Source organism: Haliotis rubra, unplaced genomic scaffold (genome assembly GCF_003918875.1).
Source record: "Haliotis rubra isolate DU_JTF1 unplaced genomic scaffold, ASM391887v1 Scf97, whole genome shotgun sequence".
In the NCBI taxonomy this organism is placed as follows: Eukaryota; Metazoa; Mollusca; class Gastropoda; order Lepetellida; family Haliotidae; genus Haliotis; species Haliotis rubra.
In genome coordinates, this window is record NW_025767712.1 from 1,613,006 (window position 1) to 1,628,119 (window position 15,114).

General features: G+C 38.4%; 1 protein-coding gene across 1 annotated transcript in view; it reads left to right on the top strand.

Annotated features, from left to right (window-relative positions):
• The window catches only part of LOC124265251 (thioredoxin domain-containing protein 3 homolog), a 47,783-nt gene that overhangs the window by 22,494 nt on the left and 10,175 nt on the right, over positions 1-15,114 (top strand). The window contains 7 exon segments of the mRNA XM_046700038.1: positions 805-949; positions 1,641-1,742; positions 2,553-2,701; positions 3,370-3,514; positions 9,979-10,086; positions 10,519-10,649; positions 14,604-14,624. Coding sequence (XP_046555994.1) covers positions 805-949; positions 1,641-1,742; positions 2,553-2,701; positions 3,370-3,514; positions 9,979-10,086; positions 10,519-10,649; positions 14,604-14,624 — 801 coding nt within the window.

The window sequence follows — 15,114 nt, forward strand, 5'->3', positions numbered from 1 at the left end:
GACCAGACAATCCAGTGATCAACAGCATGAATATGAACTGGGATATGATGACATTTTAACCCAGTCAGCAAGCTTGACCACCCAATCCCGGTAGTTGCCTCTTACGACGAGCATGGGTAACTGGAGATAATTCTAACCCAGATCTTCACGTGTTATGACTGATGTACTCTGTGTAGAGGTAAAAGCCAAATCACTCACTTTCTATCATACAAAACTTGTTTCCCCATGTGATCGCTTGTGTAAGAGGACTGCCTCCAAGCTCAAGGTGTAGTGGTTTGAGTGTCCGCCTGGAGAGGGAAGATCATGGGTTCGATCCCCAGCCGCGTCATACCCAAATATGTTAAAATAGTGTACTTGTTGGTCCCTGTCTGGCACTTGGCATTAATGGGTACGACAAGGACTGGTGGTCTCGGAGTCAGTATAATGTGTCTTAGTGGAGTATCCATGCTCAACTGTGGCATGGTATCTCAGTAAACTAGCACTATAAAACAAGCTTAAGTCTGGGCTAGTACAAGCAGCCATACATACACATGAATGCACATCGTCATATGAGCAAAATATTCTTCAGTTTGATGTTAAACCCCATTTCACCTCACCTCGCTTGTGTAAGATTAAGTATTCTTATCATAATTGTGTCCAATGATATAATAATAGTTTGATGTATTAAGGTGGACAAAAGGAAACTTCATTTGAATATTTGAAGTATTTTTAAGACTATGATATGAAATGAAATTATGAAAATAATTTAGATTTCAGTTTCATGTTATTTGATATCAAATAAATGAACATACATGTTAATTACAGATGAAATCATGGAGAAGATCAAGGAAGCTGGATTTAAAGTTGCTCTGCAAAAAGAGATGACATTAACTGAAGACCAAGCAAAGGAGTTCTATAAGGAACACACTGATAAGCCCTACTTTGATGAATTGATAGCAAGAATGACAAGGTGAATAGGGAATATTTTGATATGAAACTTTGTAGATACTTTGGTGGGAAATTGGGTGACCCATACGTGTCATATTACAAATAATGGAAATCAAATGTTTTACTTCACTATCATACCTCTCTACATTACATGTGATTTCAACTCCACTGAATGCTGCAGAACACAAATTTACCCTTCATAGTATGCCTATATCTGGGGCTCTCAGAAACAATAGAATCTATAAAATATTCACAACAACATTTGTTTTCATTCAGAATTCTTCAGCTGTATTCATTTGCAAGACAAGATTTGACATTTTCTGAATGCTTTACTCATTTGTACTGAGAATTTAGAAGCCTAGTGACCGACTGACTGATGAGAAAGTCTACCTGACCTCTTGTGGAGATGTCCTTAGATCTTAAGTAGAGAAGTATTGCTTGTAGTAAAACGTTGGATTTGAATGTGGTTGTCAACAAAATAATAACAGATAATAGATAATACAATCTATTTTGTTCTGGGCGGTCTTTTATCCCCTGGTTTGAAAATTCTTGATCCTATGTTGCAAGAAAACAGTTCTATATGATTATATTTGTATCATTGACACTGGTAGATGCTGACATACCAGAGACCATATAATAGATTATTATTATATGGTCTCCGGACATACTGACCATGTGATAGTGTTGTGATGTGTGTTTGTGGTCTGTCACAGTGGTCCACTGATGGCTCTTGGTCTAGCCAGGGAAGATGCTGTGTCCGAGTGGAGGAAAGTTCTTGGCCCAACAACAAATGCCAAAGAGGAGGCACCAGACAGGTAACATCTTCACTTGCTGTAAACTTTCATCATTGTTTAGTAAAAATAATCGTGGACATATGCAGTATTCATGTATTTCTTAATGAGACTGAATAACTGGATGCAACCTTCCAACCCTTTAATAAAATTTGGATGTTTGTCATTAATTCAGATATTAAAGTAAGAACTGTACTACTCACACTTTGATAAGGATCACAAAAATTCACAACTTTACTTTAATGTAGATTTATAATATCAAATTATATCCATTTAAAACTGGATATATCATAATATGGTAACCCCTCTTTAGGCAGACACTTTATTCTAACCTTATTCATTTGATACATGAGTAACCATAAAAATGGTTTTCATGACACCAATCAACCATTTGGCAAATCATGGAATGAGCTATTGACAAATAAAACAACACCTGTCAATAGCAAGTATGGGATCCACAAGATGCAGTGACATACTGAAACCTAGGAACCATGCTTACAATAAGCTTAGATATTTAAACCAAATTTGACCCCACATCATAGTTTTCTGTTGAATCCATGATTTGATTCTTAGCAAAGTGTGAATAGTATAAAAAGGAATAGAAACATAAAGAAATAAGTATTCATTTGCAGTGAATATTTTGGGAGATCCTTGGGCTTTGAATCATGTTTAATCAGGTTTAATCAGGCAATGAGATTGCCGCACACTCCAATTAATTTTGGTTAAGATTAAACAACAACATATAACTGGTCCAGAGGGTGAGTTCGTTACATATGCATGAAGCACCTTTCATCCTTCCTCTTCTATACTGGCAACACCCTTTTATATCCACAGTTTACGTGCCCAGTTTTCTATAGATGAGTCCTCCATCAACCAACTGCATGGATCAGACTCCATAGAAACAGCTGAAAAAGAAATCCAGCACTTCTTCCCAATGGAACAAACAGTAGCTGCCATCAAACCTGATGCTTTTTCAACTAAAGGTCGGTGTCACTATTGAAACCCTAATCACTATATCTGTCAATAAATAACCATTAAACCCAGCCATGTAAAGTCTGTCCATAAGCGAGGCTGCTTTTGAAAACTGTTTTCAAATGACAAATTAAAAGAATGAAAAGTGAAAGTATGTTATCTCTGACAAAACTGACAAATTCCACATGATTGTTTTGTGTGCCTACTGTAACACGTTAAATGACATTTTAACCCTCACAATAGATTGTGCATACAGACAGTGATATTTGACTATTTTCTTTATGTAGAGTGGAATATTTTATAAGAAAATAGGCATACTATTTTACTGTTTATATACCGGTAACAAACCTGTGAAGATCTGGATTAGAATTGGCCTTCCACTACCCATGCTTGTTGTAAGAGGTGACTGGCGGGATCAGGTGGTCAGGCTCGCTGATGTGCTTAACACATGTCATCATATCCCAATTGCGTAGATTGATGCTCATGCTGTTGATCACTTGGTTGCCTGGTCCAGACACAATTAATTATTGACCGCTGCCTCAAACTGAATATTGCTGAGAGTGGCAATAAACAACAAACAAACCAACAATACTTGTAAGACTTCATGTTCCTGTGATAACAGCTGTGCCATTGTTGATTTGAATATAACATTAATTGCGATGCTGATAATGCATTTCAGATGAGATCATTGCTAAGATCCATGAAGCAGGCTTCAGGATAGCAGCAAGAAAGGAAACTACCATAACAAAAGAAATTGCAGAGGAATTCTATGGAGAACACAAAGGCAAAGAGTATTTCGATGACCTTGTTGGTCATATGACAAGGTGAGTAAATGAAGTGTTATCAAGAGTCTGTATATGTATTAATTTCCTGACCTTTTTGTACAAATTGTTGTAAATATCACATTCAAAAGAACATATAAACTCTGTCAAAAAAGAAACGCAACCCCTGTCCTCAGATATGAAAAATTCGTTTGAATGAAGTTATTGCTTCCAAACTAAATTTTATTCGAATGTATTGAAATTATACGCGTAATTAATGAAGATTACCATCCAAACAACTGCATTTGTACGCATAAGTGTATTTTATTGCTTATTCCGTCACAACGCATGAAATAACCCTCATGGTGACTTCGCACAAAAAAACCACATGCAAATCATGAAAATGGCAGTTAATGTAGGGGTGTATAAAAGCCCATGTGCTTTCGTATTATATTCATTCATTTGTCGCCGGCTGTGTTAAAAATGCCACGATTGAGTGCTGCCGACCCGAAATATCGCCATTGGTCGTGTTCAAGCCGGAGAAAGTTTTGGAACTGTTGCACGGCACCTAAATGTTCACAAAACAACGATATCCCGACTTTGGAGCCGCTACAACAACTTCAATTTGACCAACGATCGCCCGAGAAGTGGAAGGCCAAGAATCACGACCCCTTCAAGATCGGTACATCCGGGTCCATCACCTCGCGTAATCGGCATGCCCTACCAACCGTGACTGCCACACAAATACCAGGTTTGAGGAGAGTGTCAGCTCAAACGATTAGGAACCGTCCTGAAAGAAGCGGGTTTACGTGCCTGTAGACCAGTTGTTGGACCTGTACTACGCCCTACATCGACGCCCGGCGACTCAGGTGGTGCAACAACGTAAGGATACGGACTTTACAAAGCTGGAGGCGCATCTGGTTTTCTGATGAATCCCGTTTTCTTTTGCAACGTCACGACCGAAGACAGCGTCTGTATAGGAGACGTCATAAACGTTTTGCGCCCATCTGCGTCCGACAGGTGGACAGATTTAGCGAAGAAAGCGTCATGGTTTGGGGAACCATCTCATACAACCAGAAATCAGACTTGGTGATCGTTCCAGGGAACCTGACAGCCCAACGTTACACCAACCACGCGTGTTAAAGCTTCACCTTCTCGATTATTGACCAACAGACACAGATTTTTCAACGGGACAACACCCGCCTCATACTGCACGTGCAACAATGAACTTTCTGCAGAATTCCAACGTCAATGTCTTGCCATGGCCCTCTAAATCACCAGACCTCAACCCTATTGAACACCTGTGGGATACTCTGGATCGACGCGTATCGTCAACGTCAGCCGCCGCCACAGACGCTGCAACAGCTCGCCGTTGCACTGCAGGAGGAGGGAGCCATTCCCCAGGAAAGAATCCGGCGTCTTATCCGTTCTTGTCCAAGGAGATGCCGTGCAGTGATTGCAGCTCGTGGTGCTCATACGAGATACTGAGAAAGACGCCCCCCTGGTGACAAACTGGTGTCTGTGAGATGACTTTTGAAATAACAATTTTAAACATGCCCATCTGGGTTATTATTCTGCCAAATTTCAGACTTCTGTCTTAAATAATAAAAATGCTGTGTCGTCCTAAAACTTCAGATCAAAATCTCTAAAATACAGGGGTTGCGTTTCTTTTTTGACAGAGTTTATATATATATATTACCTGACTATTGGCATAGAACGTGCATTACCTGACTATAACTTGACTATTGGCATAGAACATGCATTACCTGACTATTGGCAAAAAACTTGTATTACCTGACTATTGGCATAAAACTTGTATTACCTGACTATTGGCATAGAACATGTATTACCTGACTGTTGGCATAGAACATGTATTACCTGACTGTTGGCATAAAACTTGTATTACCTGACTATTGGCATAGAACATGTATTACCTGACTATTGGCATAGAACATGTATTACCTGACTATTGGCATAGATTATGTATTACCTGACTGTTGGCATAGAACATGTATTACCTGACTATTGACATAGAACATGTATAACCTGACTATTGGCATAGACCACTATTGGCATAGAACATGTATGTATTACCTGACTATTGGCATAGAACATGTATTACCTGACTATTGGCATAAATCATGTATTACCTGACTGTTGGCATAAAACTTGTATTACCTGACTGTTGACATAAAACTTGTATTACCTGACTATTGGCATAGAACATGTATGACCTGACTATTGGCATAAAACATGTATTACCTGACTGTTGGCATAAAACTTGTATTTCCTGACTATTGGCATAGAACATGTATTACCTGACTGTTGGCATAAAACATGTATTACCTGACTGTTGGCATAAAACCTGTATTACCTGACTGTTGGCATAAAACTTGTATTACCTGACTGTTGACATAGACCATGTATTACCTGACTGTTGGCATAAAACTTGTATTACCTGACTATTGGCATAGAACATGTATAACCTGTATTTACCTGACTATTGGCATAAAACTTGTATTACCTGACTATTGGCATAGAACATGTATTACCTGACTGTTGGCATTGTACCTGACTGTTGGCATAGAACATGTATTACCTGACTGTATTAAACCTGCATTACCTGACTATTGGCATAAAACTTGTATTACCTGACTATTGGCATAGAACATGTATTACCTGACTGTTGGCATAAAACTTGTATTACCTGACTGTTGGCATAGACCATGTATTACCTGACTGTTGGCATAAAACCTGCATGGGCATAAAACTTGTATTACCTGACTCCTGACTATTGGCATAGAACATGTATTACCTGACTGTTGGCATAGAACATGTATTACCTGACTGTTGGCATAGAACATGTATTACCTGACTGTTGGCATAAAACCTGCATTACCTGACTATTGGCATAAAACTTGTATTACCTGACTATTGGCATAGAACATGTATAAAACTGTATACCTGACTGTTGGCATAGAACATGTATTACCTGACTGTTGGCATAAAACCTGTATTACCTGACCTGTTGGCATAGAACATGTATTACCTGACTGTTGGCATAGAACATGTATTACCTGACTGTTGGCATAAAACTATGTATTACCTGACTATTGGCATAAAACATGTATTACCTGACTATTGGCATAGAACATGTATTACCTGACTATTGACTATTGGCATAGAACATATGTATGACCTGTATTGGCCTGACTATTGACATAGAACATGTATAACCTGACTATTGACATAGACGATGTATTACCTGACTGTTGGCATAAAACTTGTATTACCTGACTATTGGCATAGAACATGTATTACCTGACTATTGGCATAGAACATGTATTACCTGACTATTGGCATAGAACATGTATTACCTGACTGTTGGCATAAATCATGTATTACCTGACTGTTGGCATAAAACCTGCATTACCTGACTATTGGCATAAAACTTGTATTACCTGACTGTTGGCATAAAACCTGCATTACCTGACTATTGGCATAAAACTTGTATTACCTGACTATTGGCATAGAACATGTATTACCTGACTGTTGGCATAAAACTTGTATTACCTGACTGTTGGCATAGACCATGTATTACCTGACTGTTGGCATAAAACTTGTATTACCTGACTGTTGGCATAGAACATGTATTACCTGACTGTTGGCATAGACCATGTATTACCTGACTGTTGGCATAAAACCTGCATTACCTGACTATTGGCATAAAACTTGTATTACCTGACTATTGGCATAGAACATGTATTACCTGACTATTGGCATAAAACATGTATTACCTGACTATTGGCAATTACTGACATCATGCTGCTGAATATTAAAAACAATACAGACTGCTATTATGTAGAGTTTGCAATGAATTGACAATCAGAACTATGGGGGGATGTTTTGTCTTGTACCATTCATTTGCCTTGGACATATATGAAATAAAAAATGGCATACCATTTGAGGTTTTATGGAATTAGAGACTAAAGTTATGTATATATTTGGATATTAACATAATCTCCTCTTTTCAATCTAAAAGGGGCATTGAATAATGAGAACAAATGCTTCATTCAAATTTCTGAAAATACGTTAAAGGTCACATGCAACCAAAAAATCAAACATAATTACAACACAATTATCACTTATTCATGACATATAATATACATTTCTGGTTGTGAAAAAACATATAAACAAAATTATAAGCGTACAATCGCAAATCAAAAGTGCAATATTGTGTACTTGGGTATACTTCCCAAGAAACGAAGCAGCCAGGATACCGAACCCAGTCAGAGCGGGTGGGTGTGCACTCAAGTGTAACGGCTGGTTCATTTGCAGATGCCCTCACGGCTCATTGTGTGTGTATATAAAGAGATGTTGGGTTTTGTAAATACATGCTCATTTTTTGTGTATAACATTTTGCAATCAACAGACATCATAACATGTCATGTGTTCAAGTATCACACCTGCCTGTCTGTGTAATTACATAATGTGACAGAGACCGAACTCGGGCCATAAATCAATGCGTTTTGTTTATGGTGTATAGCCTGATTGGTGTTAAGTTCAAATTGCATGTGGTCAGTGATCGCAGTTGTGTATTGAATATTGTCATAAGCAGACAGGCAGGCAGCCACACAGGTGTCAATAAAACAAGACATTGAGTTTTGTCTGTGACAACGACATATCTATATCACAGTTAGAAATTCTGTCAACGCTAAATAATGACATTGCTTGTAAGTATCGAACTGAGAAAGTGACTCGGTAAGAAGAACGTGTGGTGAAATAGACAAATGAAATTATATAAACAGTTTATTTACTGTCATAACAAATAAAAAGCTTGCGCCTGTGAGATATCAACAAAACATTAGGAAAATAGCCTTCACCGAGTATTCACCGGACAGCCCGCTTCCAAGCATTCTCTTCTCACAGAGGTTACTTGTCATATCTTCCTACGAACCTCTGTTCTAATACGGCCATATTTCCCGGTTTTCGTAAAATCCCCTAGCGGCAAAAGATCGCAACACGAATTATCTCCCTTCTTTCTATCCAATCAGAACACGTGTTACATCGACTTAGATTCAACTTGACCAACACAAGCAAATGTGAGGCCACAAATATCCCCCATCTGCCGGGGACTTGTGTTGATGTTACACACAAGACGTTTAATGGCTAGCTTGTCCGTTGTCAACGAGGGCGATGGAGACGCCACTGATCCGCCATAACATGACTGAGTTCTGTCTAGAAGAAACGTTTACGCATCGTGCAGGGGAAGAGGTTTAGTTTTCTTGAAGTATACGGATATTACCGAGGCCTTGCAAATGATCACTTTTGAAACAACGTCGCTTATTGCACAACTAAATCTGATTGCCTCCAATCACGAGTCTTGAACGCTCACACCATGAAAGGGCCGTATTAGAACAGAGGTTACGTAGGAAGATATGACAGGAGTAACCTCTGTGGGAAGAGAATGGCTTCCAAGTTGCGCGAACCTATTTCACTGCGCACGTGCTATGAGTGCAGCCCAGCTGTTGAAACCAGTTTTCCCCTGAAAAGTCGGGGGAAAATTAGTGAATCGTTTGAACTCCGATTTCGGACGTTTTTTTTCATCGCGTTATTTTTCAACTTTATAAGTTGAATTTGCATTTTTGATGATTTGTTTTGGTAACTCCATACCGAAAGGTATCAGAATCTGCAAAGTTGTGTTTTACGTTGCATGTGACCTTTAATATCTACTAGCCTTGATTTGTGGAGAGAGTTACAATACAATACCACACCTAACAAGGACTTCCTATGATACAAACCTTGGTGTAGTTTTTGATGTGTTAAGGGGCATTTGAGTCAAAATAGACTACCTTGGTGTTTTGTTGGTCCAGGTCAGATCTTGTGGGCTGTGATTTGATTTCCCAGATTTTCCTGACTGCCTCCATGGTGTAGTGGTTAGAGCCGGCGCGGAGAGCGGAAGGTTGCAGGTTCGATCCCCAGCCGCATCATACCAAAAGACCTTAAAATATGATACTTGTTGGTCCCTGCCTGGCGCTCAGCATTAATGGGTACAACAAGGACTGGTCGGCTAGGAGTCAGTTTATGTGTCTGAGTGGGGTTTTCATGCTTAACTGCTGCATAGCACTATAAAACCTGAGCTTCAGTTTGGGCTGGTACACGCAGCCACACATACCCCGGTACACACGCATGCACGTTGTCATATGAGTGAAATATTCTTAAGTATGACGTTCAACCCCATTTCACCTCACCTCACCAGATTTTCCCTGATCAACCACCATGTCTGTGCTGTTTTACCATCAGCGACTTGCATCACATTGGGTTTTCCCTTACAATGTATTGATATGCTGTACTGGATACTGAATTAGATATTGATACTGTGATCTGATCAAAATGTGCTTGTTCAGCTCACTGTGGTAATTAAGTACCATCAGTGCAATGGCCAGTGATTTGAACTAAGAATTATTTTTGTATTGGTTTAGTTATGTCTGTTGTAACTTGTGTTGTACATGTACTTTTCATTGTAGTGGTCCCACTATGTTCATGGTGCTATCAAGGGAAGATGCTGTGTCAGGGTGGAGAGAAGTCATCGGCCCAACAAATCCAGAACAGGCTCAAACAGAAGCACCAGAATCGTGAGTACACCATCATGTTCTCTTGAGGGTATCATTACCAGCATCAGTGAAATGCCTGTTCATCTTCATGTAAAGCATTTGAATTAAGCTATAAGTTAACTGTTACATTTTCATCAGTTATGTATGCAAGGTAGTTTCTGTTTTTTTATCTTTTAGGCATATTTTTAAATTGATAATGTCATGATGTGAACAGAAGAGAAAATGAAAGATTTGCAGTTTTTCTTCTCTGTCTTTAGCCTAGCATTTGTCACAGATTGACCAACAATGGTAGATTTTGCAATACAATATATATATAATTTTTGCATATACAGAAGATTATGCTTGTGTTGTGTGAACAAACATGTATGTTTCATGTAATGTATCCATACTTTAAAAAACTTGCAAAAGCCTGTGATAAAAAGATATTACAATGTACAATTTAATTCTGCACAGGTTACGAGCAATATATGGGAAGGATATCCTCCTTAATGCTCTCCATGGAAGTTCTGATGTCAACCACGCCAAAAGTACCATAGAGCAAGTGTTCGGGCATTTGGAGTTCAAACCTGATGGTAATTTGGAAGGTAGTAGTTCCAGATTGGAGTATTGACATGCTGCAGTTCACTCTTGTGATAGCTCAAGTCTAACTTCTAGCTGTCTATCCTGGCTATGTTGTAACCATCCTACTTGTTTCCTGCATGGCCAGGACTAGTTACACAAAGCAATTTTAACTCTAATATCTATGACTATATTAAGACAAGTAGGTGGTTACAAGAATTGATCGCTTTGTATAAGTGGCCTTCGAATAATCCCAGATAGCAATGATATGTTGGCCCATAGTTGGCCCATAATCACCGGTTTGGTTGGCCCATGGTTGTCAAACTGATGATGGGCCCACTTGGATATGCTCATCGGCTCCACAGTGGCCCATCATGTTGGCTCATTGTTGGGCCAACGAATGAAAATTCACACAAAACCATGGCCCATAGTTGGCCCAACGTAGTGATTTTGTTGGCCTTATGTTGGCACCACCGTGTTACAACATTAGGCTCTTTCTTGACCTTCGTACTAAACCATGGCCCATACTTGGCCCAACAATGTGATTTAGTTGGCCTTATGTTGGCACAACTGTATTTCAACATTTAGCTCTTTCCTGACCTCTGCAATCAGAAACATATATAAACAACACAAGAAGTTAATCAAGTGAACTATTTAATTCTTTTTTTCATTGTTATTTGAACATTATTGTATTTCTTGAAAATATTCTTGTCTTAGGTCTTTTGGCTGTCGCCGCTGACAGGTTTTTCGAACTGCTCCTGAAAAAAACAACCCAAACATTTCATGAAACTGTCAGATATCATAATTTTAGACGAGAACTATCGTAAAAGGACATAGTATTTGACCTTATGTTTTATTTGAAACATACAACTTAATGATTGAAAACTTCTAGTTTATTGCACAGAGTGACGTTCGGATGTAGATTCTTACACTGTTATCAAGCTAAAACCAAATGATGAGAAGTATATATATATGCGTAGTATGTTTTGACAATCAGCAGATTGATATTAACAACAACATGTAATTGAATAACAACTGGTACATTATTGGGAGAGGCCAGATGGGGACTAAGAACACCAAATGGAATGGGCATGAAGCCAATAAACAAGGGGGGATCCAGTTGTAACAACAAGCTGATTGGGTGCTTTGATAGAGTCTATAGTTTGATTAGTTCTTCATTGGTCTGTCGTTTTCATGTGACTGCAAAATTTGGTTTTGTTGCAATTATTCGATTTTGTGTTAGTGAGTAATTCATTGGTTTCAAATGAAATCAAACAGACTATGAGTTGGTGGGTTACTGGTTGAGGCTCCTGAAGACATGTTGTAGGTGGTTCTGCTCATGTTCTAGGTCATGGCTGCTGGAGGAATGTTCTTAGCGTGCTTGGTCAGGGTTGAGATGACGCCAAACTTAGTTTTAGGGGGCTGGTTTGACAAATTCGAAAACTTATTCACCAAGAATCAGGACTTCGGAAAAAGAAAACTTTTGGAAGCCATCAAAATCAGCCGCCACAAACCTTTGATCAATAGAGACCAAGCATACTACACACCACTGACTGACTGACTGAGTTTGGCTTTACGCGCTTTTAGCAATATTCCAGCAACATCACGGCAGGGGACGCCAGAAATGGGCTCACACATTGTACCCATGTGGTGATTCGAACCCGGGTCTCCGGCGTGACGAGCCAACGCTTTAACCACTGGGCTACCCCACCACCCCACTACATACCATTGGTTAATGAAGAACTTATCAAACTATAGACTCGATCAAATCACCCTATCAGGTTGTTACAACCTAACACCCCACCCTCCCCTCCTTCCTTGTTAATTGGTTTCATCACTAGATCCATTTGTTGTTCTTAGTCCCCAACTGGCCGCTCCCAATTATGTTTATTTGACAAAACATACTATGTACATGTATATATACTTTTCATCATTTGGTTGTAGTCACTTTTAGCTTGATAACAGTGTAAGAATCTACATCGAAACGTCGCTCTATACAATAAAGAAGAAGTTGTCATCCATAGAGTTGTATGTTTCATTTTTGACTCACCAACTTCTAGACTACCCATCAAACAATGTGTTATTTGGATATGACGTGTAACTACTATAACTGTGACACATATATCTGATATGATGATGTCTAGCAATTATTGGTTGTAAACATGAATAATAGAGAGAGTTGTATATGGAAATAGGAGTGTAACTGACAAACACATAATGTTAATAAAGTAAACACAATAAATTTAAATAATTTAAAATGAAATGAGATTATCAAAGTGGTTAAAGCAGGCTACCTAAAGAAAAGAGTCAATTAAATCTTTTATCTACTCAATCAATTACCTTTCAATACGGTATGTGTCAGTTTCTTTAGCCTAAATGATGATTTAAATTAATTATTTCACAATATATTCGCAATTCAGTATCACAGAAATAACAATGCATATTTACCAGTTGAAGGCCTCCAGAAATGTAGTGTCGTCTGCTCTTTGAATATCAGGTAAAGCTATCAATGATGACAAGTTTGGTATTCAATTTGGAGAAAACAACGCTGTAAAATTCACTGCATCATAGTTGAAAGACAGGGAAATGGATTCTTTCTTTTTGTCTGTGTAATTATTTCAACTTTCATCAAAATCTTAATAAGAAAACATGGCTAAAAATGGCCGTGTGCTCACTCTATTATTCACAATGTTGGGCCAACGGTGGCCCAACTTTGTGAAATAGATGTAAGATCAGGGAAAATAGGCAGAGTTTTTCAAATGTTGGCCCACTGTTGGACCAACGTGTCAAAAGCCACCGTTACTTTTAAGTCATTAAGATAACGTTGGGCCAATGTTGTCAAACTGTTGGCCAACCAACCAACAATATACCAACATTGGCCCAACACACCTTTGCTATCTGGGAATGGTGTTCAAAGAAAATATGATTTAACAGGCTTGCTTTTACTGATTCTAAATAATATCTTTTTGAAATTACTCATCGCTTTCATTAACAGTATGGTACTTGTGATGTAATTTATTGTTCATACCACAAAGAGTTTATGGAGCTAAAACTATTACAACTAATATTTAGTAGGCCCAGTGAGTTCTGAATAGCTGTAGATATCTACAGAAAGAATAAAATTGTTAAATTGTGTTACAAGACTAGAGTCGAAAGATTGACAACCACCATCTAACAAACCATATGACTTTATGGAGGACAACTTTGTGTTTATTGCACAGAGCAAAGGTATCCATAAAGTTGTATGGTTCATTATTACATACCCAGCAACTTCCAGGATTCTAGTCATGCAACCATTATCTAGAAACTGTTCCACAAAGCAACCTAAATAGCGCTATGATTATCTCCCATTCTTTATAAGCTAATTATAGTCATGGCACTAAGTTCGCTTTGTGGAACACTGACCTGAAAAGATTAGTCTATACATCTATCCCCTCATGAGTTCCTTTTCCTTCCGGGCGGTGGGGTAGCCTAGTGGTTAAAGTGTTGGCTCGTCACGCCGAAGACCCGGGTTCGAATCCCCACATGGGTACAATGTGTGAAGCCCATTTCTGGTGTCCCCCGCCGTGATGTTGCTGGAATATTGCTAAAAGCGGCATAAAACCAAACTCAGTCCGTCCTTTTCCTTCCATGCAGCAACATTGTGGAATGAACTGCCTGCACTTTCAAAGGGACTTTAAAGACCTACCCGTTTAACAAATGTTACAACAAAGCCTTATCTTACCCCTAATTACAAACTTTGTAAATACCAGTGAACTTTTGTTCATGCTATGAGCATTCACTAGTGAATGGAGCTTAGCACATTATAAATGCACTTATTATTATTAGTATTTTCTTTCTTTGAAATTTTGTATTTGATGATTAAGACCTTCCTTTTTCTTCATTTTGCTCACATGAAGTCAGTATTGTGACAATGGTGTCTATAACACCAGTAGTTTTACAACTACTAATCATATCTGTCTTGTCTACTACTCTTTCAGATGAAGACTCACAAACATTACGTAAGTCTGTGGTCTTGTAGTTTAATTATGTCCCTCCTTTTCTTGAAAACCCAGTACCACAAGGCAGCTGTTTTGCTTTCACCAATGCACATATCTTTATTATGTAAAGTTCTTTAAAGTATGTATCAATCCTCAAGGATCAGGTATTTTTGAAAGTTGTGAATGTTGTAGCTGAAATGAAAGAATAGGGAAATTTCACTAATATTGGCCTTAAAGTGGAAAAGAAACTGGGGTTGTCACAGTTATCTGATGCAGCAGTGATTCCAATCTTTCTCCTGACAAATACATAAAACATTCTATCCATGTATCGATTTTCAAAACGTAGTAATTGCTATGATTTGCATTAATCAGCCCAGACAAATATTAAGTTCAATGTTAAATTAATGCCTGCCATAAACAAAATGCTAATTTGACTGCACTTTGGACCAGTTTATTGACCTGCCATGATGAAATCCTGAACATATGGAACATTTTACACAAAGATAAGACA